General features: G+C 40.8%; 2 protein-coding genes across 3 annotated transcripts; one reads left to right on the top strand and one right to left on the bottom strand.

Moving 5' to 3' along the window:
- Window positions 1-62: 62 nt before the first annotated feature.
- necap1 (NECAP endocytosis associated 1) lies at window positions 63-7,276 on the bottom strand. Its single transcript, XM_056400168.1, has 8 exons — window positions 7,122-7,276; window positions 5,393-5,493; window positions 4,951-5,055; window positions 4,737-4,818; window positions 4,282-4,390; window positions 3,606-3,753; window positions 3,031-3,124; window positions 63-2,771 (listed from the first exon to the last, which is right to left on the bottom strand). Exons 1-8 carry the CDS (start codon window positions 7,214-7,216, stop codon window positions 2,717-2,719), a joined length of 789 nt encoding a protein of 262 aa, XP_056256143.1. The 5' UTR covers window positions 7,217-7,276; the 3' UTR covers window positions 63-2,716.
- An 894-nt stretch (window positions 7,277-8,170) lies between these two features.
- LOC130184104 (epsin-1-like) lies at window positions 8,171-18,510 on the top strand. 2 transcript variants are annotated; one of them, XM_056399894.1, is made up of 11 exons: window positions 8,171-8,273; window positions 8,862-9,010; window positions 9,135-9,242; window positions 9,900-10,055; window positions 11,077-11,205; window positions 11,632-11,752; window positions 11,882-12,057; window positions 12,566-13,850; window positions 14,633-14,779; window positions 15,192-15,353; window positions 15,960-18,510. In XM_056399894.1, the coding sequence occupies exons 3-11, from the start codon at window positions 9,174-9,176 to the stop codon at window positions 16,511-16,513; spliced, it is 2,799 nt and encodes a 932-aa protein (XP_056255869.1). In that variant the 5' UTR covers window positions 8,171-8,273; window positions 8,862-9,010; window positions 9,135-9,173; the 3' UTR covers window positions 16,514-18,510. The 2 variants fall into 2 exon arrangements, with proteins under 2 accessions (XP_056255869.1, XP_056255870.1); XM_056399895.1 differs by lacking the exon at window positions 15,960-18,510 and having other exon boundaries at window positions 15,149-15,334.
- The last annotated feature ends 583 nt before the right edge of the window (window positions 18,511-19,093 follow it).

Raw genomic sequence — 19,093 nt, forward strand, 5'->3', positions numbered from 1 at the left:
ATTTGCAATGCTGTGTAAGAGCTCTCAGTATTCACATTAAGAATCACACCACAATCATCATCCATCCTTTGAAAGGATTTATTGCCTCTTTCTCATTAAATTGGTCATAAATCAAAAGTGTTAGTCCAGTGATTTCACAGCCAGAGTGGAATGAGTGAGAAATGGGAGACAATTTTTTATATTTTTTTTTTAGCCAGCAAACATGAGCAATGTAAACACAACACACATATCAACATATCGTATATCAATCAGCCCTATATCTCTTAATGCCAATTAAATACAGTTCATGTGATCTGATCACAGCAAACCTTAAAAGAATCTATGCAAACAAAATGAATTCACAGTCAAGAAACGTTCACAACGATTTCCTGTAAACACCGTCTAAAGTCACAATCAGCCAAAGCCTCAGGTCAACATTAACATATCATTTGCTGCCATTAAGACATTCATCAGATGAAGTAACAATCATCAGGTTTTGTTTTTCCCGCCTTCAGTCCTGAGACCGGTGTGTTCGAATCTCTTACAGTGCACATGGGTTCAGGGAAAGAGTCGCTTGTTTTCACTTCACATAATTTAGTTAAGGTAGAATATCACTCTGATATAATTAATTACAGGAACAAATCAACTTTTTGGGAAATATAAATAAACAAACAAAAACATGTTGATTAGAGAGATATTAAGTTTGTTTCCTTGAGACAGAGCCAGGCTAATTGTTTACGGTATTTAGGCTAAGCTATGCTAACCAGCGGCTAGCTCTATCTTTATATTAAATGTACTGACATGAGAGTGGTATTCATCCTCTCATCCAACTGTCAGCAAGAAAACAAAGAATATTTCTAATTTCCCAAAATGTTGAACTATTCCTTTAAGTTCCATATATTTTCCTCAGATTGTGGGCTCTGTTTGGGAGCTTCTGCCTCTCTAGCTGGACTTATATAATTCATGCATTCCCTAATCCACATTTTTTTTCTCATTTCCATAAAACAAAAGTACAGTTTGCTTTCCAGAAACATTTTTGCTTCATGATCATTTCACAAACATGAAAAAAAAAGCAGGTAAATGGGATGCATGTGCACGTCTGTAGCGATCGCACTCCTTCCACTGAATCTGCCTGTAAACATCACATTACAATGAGATGATAAATCCTCTTCAACATAAAACTGGTTGTAGGTGGAGGAATGTTTGGGAGGTGTAGGCGGTGCAACAACACAACTTTCTTAACATTCAACGTTAAATCTGGGTGATATTAATATGTAATGCAGAAAGTGAAGCTATGATTTGACCTGCCCACATTAGAGCTTCCCTCCAGTCATCTCACAAACGGGCTTGAAGGAATGTGACTGGTTTTCAAGGCAAAATAGGACTTTCTGATTCCTGCTTTGATAGAAATGGGCAAGTTGATTGGCTGATTGGGGGTGAAGAAGGCCACGAAGTATTTAAGTAGTTTTAATTTACTGCCTGCAGACAAACACCCATCGTCAAATTCAGCAGAAAGATATATTTCATTCTTATCTTATTCAATTCTCTAATAAAGTATGAAAGTAAAGAATGCATGTGTGGATTTGGCCACTGATTTCACTGCAGCAAAACAAACCTGCTGATAATAGGCACCCAGTCGTAAACGCAAATATGATTTTACATTGTAAACAGAAAGTCATAGATTAATATGGCAGGGAGGAATGTTCATGTAATATTCCTATGAAGACATTTTAAAACATTTTGTCTACCATATGTCAGCCCACTTTTAAGTGAGCTCAGTGACTCTAGAAACACACTAAAATACTGTACAATTGGTACCTGATTCCAGTGGCGATAAATATGTGGATACATTTTCATATCCATTAAAGAAAGTCTAATAGGAAGGTTTGGAAATATTATCTTTAAGTCCCTTTTTATATTATCTTTATGTAATCAAACCACACTTTGGACCAACGGTAGCCATTTTAAATACAGAAATTTTGAGATTTGATTTAGATTGACAAGTTTCCTCCAGGTCAAGGACACTCCTTAATTCACAGTGTGAGGACGGGAACGACATTTAACCCCCTGTTCAATCTAAAAATCTTGGTTTTCTTAGTTGGAAAAAAATCTTGCAACTGAGGTAAAACAGTGTAATGTGTCTTAAACTGTTCTTATTTTACAATTTATACTGATTAATTAGTCAGAAAAAAACTCAACATCAACAGAAATAAGGTTGATTTACAAAAATAACATGTAAGTGCCAATTGTAAACTGTCAAAATGGCCTACATTAATTCCTTGCACTTGATTCACAGTAGGCTGCAGAAAGCACTGGTGTCTTCTCTTGAGGTGTAGTGCTTTGCAGTGCCTGCAGGGGGAGCCGTTGCTGCGACAACAAACATTCCAGATCAAAGCTGAAGCTCTGCTCAGGGAGCCATCTACTGGGGAGGCACAGCAGACACATAACAGAGGAGCACCTGCTACTCAGGAGGTCACACATAGCCCTTGAATATAATTGGAAATGGCTCATATCAGTAATAATGGCTTCAACACGTTAATGCTTCATTTCCTGTCAGGAATATGTGAAAGAACTATGACTCTTTCTGTCGTGAGTTGTTGTTTCTAGAGCTCTGTGGTGTTTCACGCCTCTGCTTTGGGGATCAGGGTGAGGGAGTTACGCTCAGTGTGATGCACAGGAAGCTACTGACACAGATGCAGGTGAGATGGAAATCACGACCGACGGAGCGGACAGCAGCTTAGAACTGGATCCAGTTTGCGGCGTTCTGTGGTCGAGACGGAGCTGGAACAGAGCTGAAAACACACAACCTGACGTTAGTTATTTTTCTACACATTCTGATGAAATTATATCAGTTATTTGTAAACAATGCCAGTGTTTTTCATCTTTCTTACTATAAATTAGAAATACTTTACCAACAATTTATGACACAATGGTATGATGTGAAAATTAATGACTGTAATTTAAAGTATAATTACTAAAAAATTAGGTAAGACAAGATTGTTTAATTTTCTGGTGTATAATGTCATATATTGAATATTATATACTGTCTACCTTGCAGGAGCAGAGAAGTCTCCCCAAAGATCTGAACTAGGGTTTGACTGAACCACTGTGTTAGAATTACTGCTGTCCAGCTCCAGCAGGCAGCCTGACACACACACACACACACACACACACACCACACACACACACACACACACACACACACACACAGAGGAAGAATCACAGCGCTCATTTAAAGTAGCTCACAAACTGACACACATTTTGCTTATTTTCTGCAGCCTGAGGCTCAAAGACGTACGAGTCATTTAACAGTCACTAATTAACACAGTGACGACGGAAATAGGTCACTTCACTTCTGTAGGTTAAAGCTGCACAAGGCAAGATTCTTATGTGAAATATAGCCTGAAACACAAAGTGGGGCTGAAACAGATACGAGCCTCCCGTGTGACTGATTGGAAAGACGTCAACTTGCAATATAATTAAATATAATTCTGTCACATTTGTCGACATCAAATTCATCAAACTCATGTCGGCTATAATCACTGGTGTGAAATACTGATGCGCAGATGGGGATTTACAGCCTGGTGCAACTTTAAAATACAATAGGTGCATGTAGCGCCATCTACCTGTTACCATGCCTCCTGTCTGAGGGACTATGTTGTGATTGGATGAGCCTGAGGAAGGGGGAGGGGCTATCTTGCCTCCAGGTGGTGGTGGGAGGAGTCCAAATCCACCTGAGCTTTGTGGGCGGGGCTTATCCCTCTTTTTACCTTGCTGGAGATGGAGAAAAGAAAAATTATGCAAATGAAACAACATGAACATCCTGTCCGATTTATTATTATCTCAGAAAGTGTTTTTATGTTTGTTATATTTGGGTTTTAACCACTTGTTTCTTCACAACATTAATCTTAATGCCTTTTAACACCACTATACTTACAAAACAAGCCAGCATAGTTATAGATAGTTCTGTTTTTATTTATATATATTTTATATTTTTATTTAAATATTTTATTTCCTCAATTTTTTTCCATTATTTTTTAACAGAATTAAAATTTGAACTCTGTGAACCACAAATGGACAACATTGCTCTGGATGTCCAGTTGCACTTCAGCTCTACTCATAGTTTTAAAGTAATGTGCCATTTATGATTTATTGCAACCACTTGCGGTCTAATCCAATTACAAAACCACTGATTAATATACTATTGTTTTTTATACTCCTCAGCTGTCTCAGTTTATTTGAATCCAATTTGAGAAATGAGGAAAAGCTTGATGCTGTGATGTTTGACAAACTGGTTCTCACCCCTATGTTAAGTGTGATGGTCTGTCCCTCTTTAAATCCCAAATCCAGTTTAGGTCCTGAATCCCCGAGCTGGGCGCTTTTACTGATTTCATTCTCCTGTTTCACCCATCTGCAGGGAGGGGAAGACGCACACACACACCATCAGCAGCTGATACAGAAATAAACAATGCACCTCAGCAGTTTTTTAGGACAACCACAGCATGCAGCTTACAAGCGGCTCTCTCTTGACAACGATCTTGTTTTGGCACAGACTGCAGGGTTGTGCTGCAGATGGTTACGGCTGAGCAAATGTTTATAGGAAAATGGATTTCAGAAGGAAATATCGACGCTCAGAATGTACGACACCAAACTGTGAGAGTCCGGACAAGGACTGAAAGTACAATCCCCTGCCTCTACATTACAAGGAAGAGAGAGTTTTCACAGGTTGACCATAAAACCACCCACCACCTGCTTACTTGAAATGGTCCTGCAAAGCCACATTAAAGTCAAAGGCGTCTCCTCGGTCCCCGAAGCCAACTCCGATGAAAGCACTGCGACCTGCAGACAAGAGATGAACATAAAACGCCTTAAATCCACCCGCTGAAAGGAAATTTAGAGCAAACAGGCAGGATTGTGGAAAAAAAAAATTATTCATTCAATAAATCATTTTCATAACTTTCTCATCCTCACCGTTGTCATCCTGTATCCGCAGGACAAAGTATCGGCTGGAGTCGCTGACGGTTTCCACGGCAACACCGGGATACTCTTTAACTGGTGCCTGTGCAAACAGCTCACCTGCAGGACCAGAGGGCAGGTGAAACAAGTGACGACAGGGAACCATGTGTCAGAACAGTGACCACAACACTACATCATCTCATCCTCCCATTTTCAGCTTTTTCAGGAGTCACCCATGACAGAATGTATACTGGGCAAGTATTGCACATTCAGCTTATGTGCTGGGAGCAGGTGTCCTCTGTTGTATCTTTTCTTTCCTTTATTTTTTATAGTCTGGAAAACTAGGAGAATGAGCATGAGCACATTCAAATTACAGGGAGTCTGAGGCTGAATCCGGCTTATTGTAAAAGATATTACTTAATGCAGGTTTAAGTATAATAAACAATGAAGAGCATACCTGAGACTTTGTCCTCCAGTTTGATGAATGCCACTTTACCCTTGGCTGTGATCCTCATTCGACCGGACCAGTCTGGAGTGTCCAGCTTCCAGTCAGCAGCCCTGCAGAGATGGTTTAATGCCAAAATTTCAGAGCTGCAACTGACGGCTATTTTCATCATCAATCAATATACTGATTATTTTCTCTATTAATTGCTTGGTCTCTACAATGTCGGAGAGTAGTGAAAATGTCTGTTACAAGTTCCCAAAGTCGATGCAACACATCCTCACAAATGAGAACCAGGGAATTTTTTACTTTTTTGTTTGAATAATTACTATCAATTTAAATGTATTTAAAACATGTACAATAACGAGAAATTGAGATAGAAGAATAGAAATGACTGTATAAACAAACCTCAGTTGTACTTCTACAAGAAATACTGCCCACTCCTTTTTGGCTTGTGGTGTTATCTACTGTAGATTTTAAGTTTTTTCAGGTAAGAAGTCTAAATCTTTAATTTATGGCTGCAACAAACAATTATTTCATTATCCGTATTGTGCTGATTATTTTCTGATTTTGGTTCAACCGATCATTCATTTGGCCAAAAGAATAACAAAAAATAATGAAAAAGCAATTTATAATTTCATGAAGGTCAATGTAATCAAAAATGATTTTGTCTGATCAACAGTCAAAAACATAAAGATATTCAGTTTCAAAACAGCAAATCCTCACAACTGTGAAGCTGGAAGCTGGAAATGTTTTGCATTTGTGCTTGAAAAATTATTTTAAATGATTAATCAACCATTTAAATTATTTTTTGATCCCTCTGGTTCATCTTAACACCCCCCAGGTCCTGACCTGCATATTAGGAACCACTGACTCACACTAATGTTACAATACACACTAGTTTGTTATTATTAGTTTATACTATTAGGCTGTAACTAATACTTATTTTCATTATCAATTAATCTGCAGTTTAATATCTGGATCTGATTAAATGTTCTGGCAATCCACTAACTGATTAATCAACTTATCATTGCTGCTCTAGTATTAGGGTTTAGGCATGAATATAAAAGGTAGCTCAACACAAACACATACATTCACCTCTCTTTAAAATCTCTATTTTGTAGTAAGGAATATCTGTAATGGGCCAAATGATAAACTATGGGGGTGATAATGGCCGTTTTAACAAGCATCTTATTAAATTCATGGTGTGATTTCCTTCCCTGCATTCCCATCCAGACAGTGTTTACAGACTGTCTCAAATGTGGCATGCAGTGACCCAGGGGTGGGCATAAACTTTTAATCTGAAATTATCAATCTCAATCAAAAAGCACATCGTGGACAGAAAAGCCTTGGGGAAAAACCGTTGCTTCTCAATTCATCAGTGTGTACAGAGATCCGAGCTGTCACGCAGGAGAGTGGGACAGTCCTGGCAAATCGCCCGTATCGACCCGGCATGATGACAAATACCCCCGTCACATCTCTGACAGCCCAACGGCTCTGAACAACAAAGCGGCACAGAAAACACACCAAACCTCTAACCGTCTCTTCACGTCTAAAACTGGAGACGTATTTTCATCCCCGGTGCCTCCAGAAACAACAACACAGACCCAGTGCTCCCTCTTTGTACTTTGAAAGCATGTAACTACTGACAGCGAGCAGTGAAAGTGAAATGCCCGCAGCGTACACCAAACACCGTTACACCATATTTGACGGCGCAGTTGGCGACCGACGGTTGTTTCTTTACCTGTATGCGCGGTTTGAAGCTCGCGGCGGGATGCGATAAACGTTGACATCGGGTTTAACACACAGGATCGACTCGTACTCGCCCTCAGCCGCCATCTTGACTCAACTGTTATTGATGTGGGAGTTGTGGTTGTGACTCATTTATTCAGTTGTGTGTGTGTGTGTGTGTGTGTGTGTGTGTGTGTGTGTGTGTGTGTGTGTGTGTGTGTGTGTGTGTGTGTGTGTGTGTGTGTGTGTGTGTGTGTGTGTGTGTGTGTGTGTGTGTGTGTGTGTGTGTGTGTACCGGCGTTAGTTAAAGCTTAAATAGTATCCTAATGCATCAAATAATGCCACTTTAGTCTCCTGTTATTTTTTAAGATAGAAAACAAATATATTTCCCCGTCTCAGATTAAAAGATGCAGGACTTGAAGGAAATAGAATAGAGTAGAAAAAATAAAAAATAAAATAAAAGCGTGAGGGGGCGTAGATCTGAAGGAAGTGTTGCCAGATTGGACCTTTCTCTTTTCTGTAACTGGGCAAGTAAAAATGAATTTGGGCTGGTTCTGTCAATCAAATGGCAGCGCTGGTCATCATAACTCAGTCATATGTTAAAACAAAAACATGATGATGATTTTTCAATTCAGTTTGTCTTCATATTATTGGATATTATTAGTCTATCATGGATTAACACCATTAGAAATCATAGGGAAAATCCCCTTCAGAACTTGCCTGAGAATCATCATATTTTTAGGTTTTCTTCAGTTTCAAAGTAATTCATTGGTAGCTGACAGTATACCCGATGGTGCATAGCAAACAGGTACTGCTAATAGCTAATTCGGCGTAATTAATTTAACAAAATGTAAACAAATATATAACAAACAAACAGGGCTCAATTTGTAGCTCACAGCTAACTGACTGAATCAATGGTAACATTATACTTCCTGTAAAAGTTACATCTGTTCATATAAGACAGTTGACTTTTAATGTAACATTATCCAAAAGACTCGGTGGGGAAAGCATTTAATTACACTGATCTGTGTGGGTTCTTGGCTCTGATTTGACGACTTCTTGTCAGTCAAATCTGGCAACGCTGCTTGCAGGTGCTGAAAACTGCGGAAGCGGAAACCGCCGTGTCGTGTCGTCTCCTCGAAGGTTCCTGAAGATCCACTCGAGGGTTAGTGCTTTATTCTTTTCTATAAATACGTATTTTTGATTCACGAAGATACACGACGTCAGTGAGCGTTATTCTGAACTAAAAGCAGCGCCTGTTTCTTGAAATAGAATCCCTCCCTTGGTCGCTTAAGTCTGATAATTAAGCAGATTCTTGCTGGCTTGACAACAACGCTCGGCCGTTAGCCATATTGACGGCTGCTGGTCGTCTTCATTCGCTCTCCGAGGTCCTGAAAACACGAAGTGTGACTCCTGACAGATACATTATTCATAAGCACGTCGACTTACGTTTGCTGTGGTTCACACTGATTATCATCCTGCGCTTTAAATGAGGTTTTAGCTTATTTTCTCACACAAACCCCAGGATGCTGGCAGCTAACTAGCTGGTAGCTTAGCCACATAGCTAACCCAGTCTGAGGATCTGTGCTTGTCGCAGTGGTTATGACAATCTGACATACGGACACAAGCCGTCACTTCTACCACCTATAGTCTAGCTTTGCAGTCACAGATTCATAATTGTATGCTTGCCATTGTGAGTCAGTGCCACCCCTTGCCTCAGCTCTATTTTCTGTTGACTGGTTCCTCCCTGCAGCGCTAGGATCTGGTTTCTCACGTCCTGAGACAAGCCAATGCAGTCAGGAGGAAGAGAGACCAGCAGGATGAATGCTCACTGAGCCAGCAGCTGCACGCAAGCAACTTAAAAAATTAGACTTTGACAGCACAGCCAGGCTTTACAAAAAGGTATGAAACTAGCTTCTTCCATGTGTTATTTAATATTGATATGTGGATGTGGATCTTTCTGGTGCAGTTCTGTCTGGCAACTCTTTGAGCATGCAGCATTGTTCACAAGTTTTCTCTGCATCAGATCGTGGTGGTTTGATTACCCACCTCCCACCGAGACACCATGACATCCTCTATGCTCCGCCGACAGCTGAAGAACCTGGTCCAGAACTACTCTGAGGCTGAGGTCAAGGTAAGAGAAACTAGATTCAAGTGGTAGGTGACTATGTGAACTGTAATCTTTATGTTTAATGTTACCTTATCTTACCTTACCTTACCAGTAAATTAAATATTTTATTGTTGTGTCTTGTAAGTTTTGGTTCAAGATTTTGCATTTATTCGATAGGGAAAGAAATGAATAAATGCATTGTGCATAATTTTATACACCTTGATATTGAACAATAGATATGTGGCATCTTTGGAAACATTGATATCTTGAACAAAATGTAAATAGTGCCCGTGGTTCAAAACTTTTGTTTTCTGCTCAAACTGAGTTTGAAAGGACAGACAATAAGGTTAAAGATCAACAGGTCAAACCACTGGTTTCAAGTTTATATCACATTGAAAACATAGACTTCTTATGTCTCAGTGAGACATTCTAATGAGTCTAAAATGCTGAACTGATGAGACATGATCAATAATTTCCTAGCAGAACTGATTACTAATCATTTTCCGTGGCATTATGAAAGGAAATGTTTCCAAGGAGAAATTGCTACACTGCTGCCAATCCCTCATTGTCCAGCTGTCAGTTTGCTTCTGACATCTCCAACTTCTAGGCTGCCACCACCATACACTTCCTGTAGCTGTGTTAAACACTGTCACATTCTTACTTCTTCCGCTTCTTTTGCAGGTGAGAGAGGCTACCTCTAATGACCCATGGGGTCCATCCAGCTCTCAGATGGCCGACATCTCTGACCTAACCTACAATGTGGTGGCCTGCAACGAGATCATGACTATGCTCTGGAAACGCCTGAAAGATGACAAGAACTGGAGACACATCCACAAGGTGAGAAACAGGAGGGGGAGGAATAACACTGAAGTTAATCAATGCCCACTAGTTTGTGTTCAGACCACGTTTCAACAGCCATTTCGCTATCAGTGTATTTATAGAAATTTTTCAAAATTTCAAAAATTTCACATTTCAAAAACACCTTTTGTCCATCTCTTATTATTACCTAGCGTTACATACATTGATAAACTATACTGACTTTTGAAAGCCAATTCTTTAGTGCTGAGGCCGTCAATAGCCAATATTTTTATAATTTATTCAGTATTCTTAAATATTATTTCAAAGTATATCTCTACAGTTTTGTTTCTTGTGCAAACATTTCAGATGTTTCCCAGACTAATGTTTTTTCAGCATTAGCAGCTCAGCTCTGTTGTAACCCATGATAGGCAAATGCTGGAATAAAATTGGCTTTATAAATGAAATACAAATTCAGTAGAAAGCATTAGTGACCAGTTACATGAACACATAAAGTAGAGACATTAAAATTTCAATGGGGGTTTGTTCAGCTGTTGTTAGGGAAAATCAGTCAAGGACTCTGAATGACCAATGTCCAAAAAAGGAATAAGAGTTCAGTGTCTGCTATCTGCAATGTAAGTATGAAAACTGTGCTACTTTATGTCGGAATGACTGTCTGTACAGGGATTGTTGCTGTTTGGTTGACCAGTCCAGCAGCAGTTAAACTGTCAGAGCTGAGTTGAAATTTATTGGTGTTTATCACAGCCTCGGCAAACGCTTTCCCTGTTCCATCGCATGATATGACTAATTTATTTGGTCTTATTAAAGACATAAACTGCACGTCTACTTCGGGTGTACTGATATCACAAACTCAGTACCAGAACGGATGACTCTGCCATCCATGTGTGTTCTTTTCATTGTTGTGTAGTGATAAGAATTCATCAATCAGATATAAAACAAGAAAACTGTTGAAGACTGTATGGTTTGCCAGTTTATTTTACTGTCAACTATACACATTTTGTTTCACGTCCATTTGTCTCCTGTCATGTTTTTTTCACACTAGTCCCTGACACTGCTGGAGTACCTTTTAAAGACCGGTGACGATCGTGTGCTTCTGAAAATGAAAGACAACATCTACATCGTCAAAGCCCTCACAGAGTACCGCTTTGTAGAAAAGGATGGCAAAGATCAGGTGATGCATGCTTCCTGAAAATGTACAAAGCATGCAATCTTTTAGCGTCCATTAAAATGGTTGCATGGTATGCATTAAGGTTATATATTATTGGCACTATCATATCCATGTCATCATATTCCTTTCTAACCTCTAAGCCAGGTTCACAATTAAAGATTCAAAGCTGGTTCAATATAAGTTTGATTCAGAAACACCAGACTACCACTGCTTGTCACTTACAGACTTGAATAAATTGAGAGGGCTTAAGTCAGACTTAATTTATTTTCAGCAATGAGTATAAATCTTGTTTTTATTTCTTATTTTCAAGTGTTTGGCTAAAATTAGAACTTACAAGATCTGTACATGTTAGGTTTTTCAGGCTTAGATAGAATTTTGCTCCAATGGTTAAAGCCAAATCAAAGTCTAATGCACACATATCTGTCCCAGGGTGTGAATGTGAGAGAGAAGGCTAAGACTGTCCTTGTTCTAATGGAGGATGATGACAAACTTAAGGAGGAAAGAGACTTTGCCTTCAAGACCAGAGAGAAGACGTCAAAAAGTTCCGCTGGTAAGCCCTTCTATCCTATAGCATCACAGCTAAATAACCACTGTTTCAACAGTTTAATACAGCTCGCTTTACTTATCTGCGTCTCTCACATAAATCTGATTCAACCTCTTTTCCATCCCTTCTAACCAGCCTCATCCTCTGATGCCGTCAAGGATCCTAACTACAAGCCATGCTATGTTGCCGGGGCCTCAGGGCTTCCATCCTTAGACAACATACCCTCGGTGGCTGACTTGACTGCTTCCTTCGCTGCCCGCAAAGAGGAACGGCTCAAACAGGAAGCTGAGAAGAAAGATGCAGAGAGAAGGGTGAGAATTAAGCAAGTACAGTGTTCAGCTATAGCAAGTGGACAGAATAGCACAGTTCTACAACACCACGATATGTGACCTCAAACACCTTGTTATACAGTGTACTGGTATACATTGTGAGAAAATTTGCCTGATCATTCATTGTTTCATGCTAAAGAGCAATTTATCGGCTAACATGTTTTTAATAAAGTGTGGGATAGTCAACCAAAACCACTGCAAAGTTTGAGTCAAGTTTTCACTAACGTCAGTCAAAAGAGAAGCAATCGAAGAAATGGCTCAGAAACTCTCCCATTAATTCTCCCTTAATCACACAGGAAGTTCTGTTAACCTAGGCCTTTCCAACCAAAACAGGATTATCTGGTGCAAAAAATGCAGCATGCAGATGTGAGGATAGTTATGATTACCAAATACTGTAGGCCAAGTACCAGGTGCAACTTGACTCAAATGAACCAGTTCAATCAATAAGTGTTTGCGTGTACTTTACTAATGTGTTATTGTAATGTCCTAGGCCAAGATGAGTGAAGATGAGCTGAAATGGGAGGATGCAGGCAAAGGCAATGATGTTAAAGTTGATGTTTGGGGAAGGGAAAAGGCAGAGGAGAAGGAGGAGGTGAAGCCAGACCCATGGGGAGCCCCCAAAGAACCTAAAGAGGCTACAGATCCATGGGGCACACCCACAAGACCTGACACAACTGACACAGCAGCTAGCAGTGATCCTTGGGTGGCTCCAAGTACAGCTGATGAAGATGCATTTGCAGCACCAAAAACTGATGAAGATCCATTTGCAGCACCAAAAACTGACGAAGATCCATTTGCGGCACCAAAGAATGGAGAAGATCCTTTTGCAGCACCAAAAGACGGACCCGATCCATTTAGTGCATCAAAAGATGACCCTTTCAACACCCCAAAAGACAGTTCAGACCCCTTCAATGCACCCAAAGACAAGGAGGATCCCTTTGCTGCTCCAAAAGATAAAGCAGATCCTTTTAGTTCGTCTAACAATGATCCATTTAATACACCTAAAGATGATCCATTCAGTGCTCCAAAGGGCGATCCTTTTGACAGCCCAAAGGATGATCCTTTCAACACCCCAAAAGATGACCCATTTAACGCCCCAAAAGATGATCCATTTAATGCCCCAAAAGATGATCCTTTCAATGCCCCAAAAAATGACCCATTCAGTACCCCAAAAGATGATCCCTTTACAGCACCAGCATCAACACCCCCTAAAGAAGACCCATTTGCAGCACCAGCATCAGATGACCCCTTCAATGCTCCCACAACACTGCCTAAAGAAGATCCTTTCTCTGCACCAGCCAAACCTGCTCAAGATGACCCGTTTGCTGCACCAATAACACCACCCAAAGAGGATCCTTTCTCAGCACCATCTAAATCTCCAGAAGATGACCCCTTTGTTGCCCCAACAACACCACCTAAAGAGGATCCTTTCTCTGCATCATCCAAACCTACAACAGATGACCCCTTCGCTGCACCAACAACACCCCCTAAAGAGGACCCATTTGCAGCACCATCCAGTGCACCAAAAGATGACGCCTCAGATCCCTTCAATGCCCCTCCAGTGAGCTCGCTCCAAGGCAGTGCAGATGCGTGGGGACCCCCTGCCAGCTCTCCACCTGCCACCGGGGAAGATCCCTGGGGGACATCCTCAGCACCAAAGGAAACAAAGGCTGGAGATCCCTGGGGTAATGGAGCAAGCGCCTCCTCACCTGGTGATAGTTCTGATCCATTTGGGCATGCATCCAAACTGGACAATGACCCATGGGGAGCCCCAGGTAAGAAGCAAACAAATAAGTGGTTTCAGATTTACTCTTGGAACTGTAGGACACATTTAAGTGAGGAAATATTCCAAATTCAAGATTTACTTTTTAGCTTTTTCCGAAAACCTCCAGCGAATGGGATTTGCTGAGGTGTCAGCATAGAACTTCTGTGGTAACAAGTGGTCGTACATGGATAAGGGGGAAATGTAACCTCTGTGGTTACGAAATCATCTCAGTGGGACTTATCAAGTGGCTGGATTGTTGGAACATCTAGCGAAAGGCTTCAGGGCTCAAGGAGTCACCATGGCATCCGTGGCATGGCAGGGAGAGTGGGTCATCGACTAATCACAGGGTTGGTCTCCAGCACCTCCTGTGTCCTTAGGCAAGACACTGAACCCCCATAATAAGCAATTGAAAGAGTCTGTTAGTGGTTGACTGGGAAGGTCTCAAATTCATCAACCAGGTCCACCAGTCAGTGGACAGTTGGACAGAGATCAAGGGGGGCGTTGACATTTGATGCCAGTGACCAACTTTTAACAGAGACAGGGTTACAATTTTCCCTCCATAGATGACCACTTGTTAACCAATTCTGAAATTTTGTACATGGGTCACATGACGACACCTGACTTTATTCACTGAAGAAGGTTGCATAATATGGTAGAAAGCTGTGGAAAAAGCTGGGACATAAACCTTGTGTTTAGAATATTTCATCACAGAAATAACAAAGCCATTAGACTAAAACTTTATATGTGCATTATATTATTGTTACATTCTATCTGTTCTATGTTCCCACTTAGCTTCAGCTCCAGCCAGTACAGATGATGCATGGGGTTCACCTGCTCCACCCTCAGCTTCCTCCCCATCTAGTGACCCCTTTGGAGACGGAGAATCTAAAACTAATGATCCCTGGGGTGCACCGAGCAATGCAACTAGCAATGCCACAGGTAACGCACAATTTACACTGTCTCAACTGATTTGAATCTGTGATCCATCCATTACTCATTAGAGTAAACCCTCATTGTCTGCTTTGGGTTCAGCAATGAAATTCTCCGCTCTGATTAAATCCACTAAAGTCTACTAAATGCCGACTGCCGGCTGAGAATGGTGACTCTAAAAACTAAACTGTGTGTGTGGCAGCATGAATATACACCTTTTTTGTGTACATTTAATGGTCATTTGCATGTGTGACCATCTTCCTCCATTTTCTCCATTTCACCTCCATCTTTCTATCAGTCAGTCAGCTAACAATCTTAATCAATTAACCCTTCTCTTCCGCTTTGCTCTCTCTTCCTCCCTGACCTGTCCACCTGAAGAAAACACCTTTTAGAGTAGAATTGGACCTTTATTGTATTGCAGGAAAGCGTACAGTGCAAGGAGAGGAGATGTATAGAAAGACTGCTTCGTTCTTGGGCTCAGCGGGGGCATCGCTGGTTGACTTGGACGATCTGTTTTCTTCTAACCCCAAACCCAAACAACGCCCCTTCATCAACACACTCGCCGCCCAGACACAAGCCGTCGGTAAGGACAGAAAAAATGCTTCGCTCTGGGTGGAAAAGACCATTTTTGACAAAGGCTTCATGTGTAATTACTTGTGGTGCGCTTGATTCACATGGATGCATGATCAACCTCCAAGACTGACAAATCACTGAGATGCCAAACATCAGACACGCAGTGATGTTAGAAATGCATTCCACTACTGTTCAGCTGAAGTCTTATGTCCAGAGAGAGAGAGAGAGAGAGACAGAGAGAGAGAGAGAGACAGAGAAAGGGGTGGGGACAGCATGACTGACAAATAAATATTTATCAATAGGTTTGTATGGAAAAGATTGTTGTGATTATGTGTTTTGCCTACCCACCCCTCCCCTGTGGTCTTGCTGTAGAGTATAGTTGTTATGTATGTGTGTGTCTGTGCGCGTGTGTGTAAGCATTAGTGACCTACTGACGTTACCCTGTATAGATACTAGTGTATATTAACCAGCAGATATATAACTCTTCTCATCCTTCTCTCTGCTCTGCTTTTGGTGCATTTTCTCTTTGCTGGAAAACTTTGAACTGTATACCCCTCCCCCTTACTTCCTTCCCTCTCATCCCTCCATCCTCCCATCACTTTTCCTAATTTCCCAGGTGCTTTCAAAGCTAGGGGCATGTCGTCTGGCCCTGTGGTCAGATCAGGTGCTGTTGCAGGGGTGTCCCTTCCTGAAACATCACCCTTACCTGGCAGTCCTTGTGGTTTCCCCCTTGCGCCCTCCCACGGTGCACCTACTCCCACTTTTGGAGCTGCTAATCCCTCCAGTGAAACTCCTGTCTTTCAGTTACCACCCCATACAATCGGAGTGTCTTATTCTGGCTTCAGTATGCTTCAGGCAGCTCAGGTGGCTCCAGAAACTGGAATAGTACAAGATGTTCCTGTGGGAGGGAGTCCACAAATGGGACTTCACATGAACCCCCCCTGTGGAGGAGTGGGTATGGTGCAAACTGGACTTGTGGGGAATCCTTTGGCAGACCCCCTTTTGTTTGGAACAGGAATGGGTCAGTCCAGTTACTATGGAGGGAGGGTGGGCCACTTGGGTGGAAACACTCCGCAGGCCGAGGGTGGGGTCCCATTGCAGCCACAGTTGCTGTCGAGCAGCGGGTTGGGTGAGACAGTGAGTAAAAACAACAACCCATTCCTGTTCTGACAAGTTTCACATGTTTTAGCCCTCTAACAATATATACTTCTTCATCATCATTATCATCATCACCATTTACAAGCCATAAGATTACAGATCACATTAATGTGTACCTTACAGGTAGCCACTGGTTTTCGCATTGAAAAGTTGACGTTCAGCAGGTGGTGTGTGTCCAAGGAGGGAGAGTTTCAGAAGGTACAGTAATTCAGAATCCCTGTTTGAAACCAGACTAACATGCAATAACCCTGTAACTTTACTTTTCACAATAAAGCGCTCTAAAGATTTCCAGCGGTAGACTGAAATCAGTGGCTGCCTGGACGGTACGAAACAATAAACAATGATATACTTTTATACTTCACGGGCAGCAGTATGCATTCAACTTCAAGGGCAAAAAAACATGCAAAAAAGTCCTCAGCTCCTCAGCTTCCACTTGCCTCTCCTTCAGTCCTACAAACCTGCACAGGTCCAACAGCCATTGATTCAGTGTATACAGCATAATATATAAACAGAACAATATGTATGTGAAACTGCACTTCTTAATTGAAACAAATCTATTGAATACATTTTTTTTTTTTTACACGCATAAGTCTGAGAAACAGAAAGCACCTGAGTGTGAGTGTCTGTGTGGAAATACTGAAGCTTTCCTATGTGTCTGAATGTTGTGTTCTGTGACCGGACCTGTAAAACATTAACAATTGTTCTGGGAAATAACGTCACTGTAGGTTTTCATTCAGTGTGCATGTGTTTGTACATGACGGAGTGTGTGTGTGTGTGTGTGTGTGTGTGTGTGTTTGTGTGCGTGTGTGTGTACGAGCGTGCGTTTGCGCGTGCGCGCAAGAGAGACCTGTATGCACGCAGTGTGTGTGTGCAGTATATATTGTGCTGATGTAAATAGTGGAAGTAATCACAGATAAACCTTGAAATATACTGTATATCAGAGTGTTACAATCATGAGTAACTATTTATTGATCTATTTATTGATTTATTGCTTGATTATTTATTGATGCAACAATGGCCTCCAACAAAGACAAGTTCAGGTTAACTTTGATAACAGTGTCGTCATCACACAGGTTGTGCTGATTGTATTGATCACGTGTGATATCAAGCATGATTGGCTTTATTCTGATTGGCTGTTCAAACCCTGCATTATCAATCAACTCAGTAACCAATGGTGGCTTTATCCTCCCTGCAGTCATTCCTGATTCATTGTGTAATTGAACATGTCCTCTCTGTATCTCCTGCCGTTAGACCAGAAGCAGAAATGTGTTGTATGGTGTTTAGCTGCAGCGTTGGCTGAATAAAAACTGAATTTGAACATATCAACCTGCATGCTGTCTGAGAAGATCCTCCTCCGTAAGCGTTTGTGTGTGTGTGTGTGTGTGTGTGTGTGTGTGTGTGTGTGTGTGTGTGTGTGTGTGTGTGTGTGTGTGTGTGTGTGTGTGTGTGTGTGTGTGTGTGTGTGTGTGTGTGTATAATCTATTTGGTGTGTGATTGATTGATGAACTATTTCAAAACACAGCTGTACAAGAAGGTTAATATGTAAAAAAGGCTCCGCTTATCTGCATCACGTTATGTAGCTCTACAGACAGCTGCTTCCTTGCAGCTGAAGATTTTGAGACATTTTGACTTTGAAAACATGAACACTAGTAGTAAATCAGTAATGGTAGTTTATGAGATCACAGTTCAGTACATTAAAAAGCCACCCTGAAAGCAACTGTTAGCTTTCTTTGTGTTTTAATGGGCCTGTACATGTCCTTCATGTATTCTCGACTCCTATTAATGTGAACTTTGGTGGGAAAATAGACTGAAAGACTTTAGACAGTTTGGTGTCAAGGAGTTCCAGTAGAGAAGGATGAGAATGGGGGGAAAAAGTAGTCAATAACACTAATATTATTTCTCATTTAATTTTGTATGAAATAAATTTATTTTGCTTTGTATTTAAATTTAAAGTTGTGTTGTAAACTGACAGTATACAGTACATTTGAGAAATAAAATGATACAATGAGTGACATGTTTACTGTTCTCACTGTGTGTCAACACTTGTCTAATTTTCTAAAGGATTATCTATTTTTCCTTCAAGGTTTTATCAAATTTAATATTTTTTAAACTGAATTGCTTCGTGTTCATTATAGATTTGCTTGAGCCCAACGTTGTCTTCAGACATATAAAGAACTTGCTCTCTCTCGCCACCAGAGGGCCATAAAGACACATTAAATCGCTATCTTCCAGTCCTTCATATAAAACACATGAACTATGAGTTGATGCCTCTGTAAAGCAAAATATATTAGGACATACATCATTAGATTATAAAACATTCAAATTGAAGCCATGAAAATGAAGCGTATCCTGCTCAAGGGTAAAGAAAGTCTGCCAAGGTGCTTTAAATTGTATGACATGCTGATTGATTATATATTGAAGGGGTTCTCTACTTCTTTGTGTAGTGACGCCCTCTGCTCAAAAATGTCTCTATGATCGTTGCCTTGATGTTTAAGCTTCACTGTGCAGAATGATGTGTGTACAGAGCTTCACTCTAAAAGGCTGTTTTCACTTTCACCTGTTTAATGATGAAAGTTTCTCTGTGATCATCTT

This window comes from Seriola aureovittata, chromosome 16 (assembly GCF_021018895.1).
Source record: "Seriola aureovittata isolate HTS-2021-v1 ecotype China chromosome 16, ASM2101889v1, whole genome shotgun sequence".
NCBI classification, from domain to species: Eukaryota; Metazoa; Chordata; class Actinopteri; order Carangiformes; family Carangidae; genus Seriola; species Seriola aureovittata.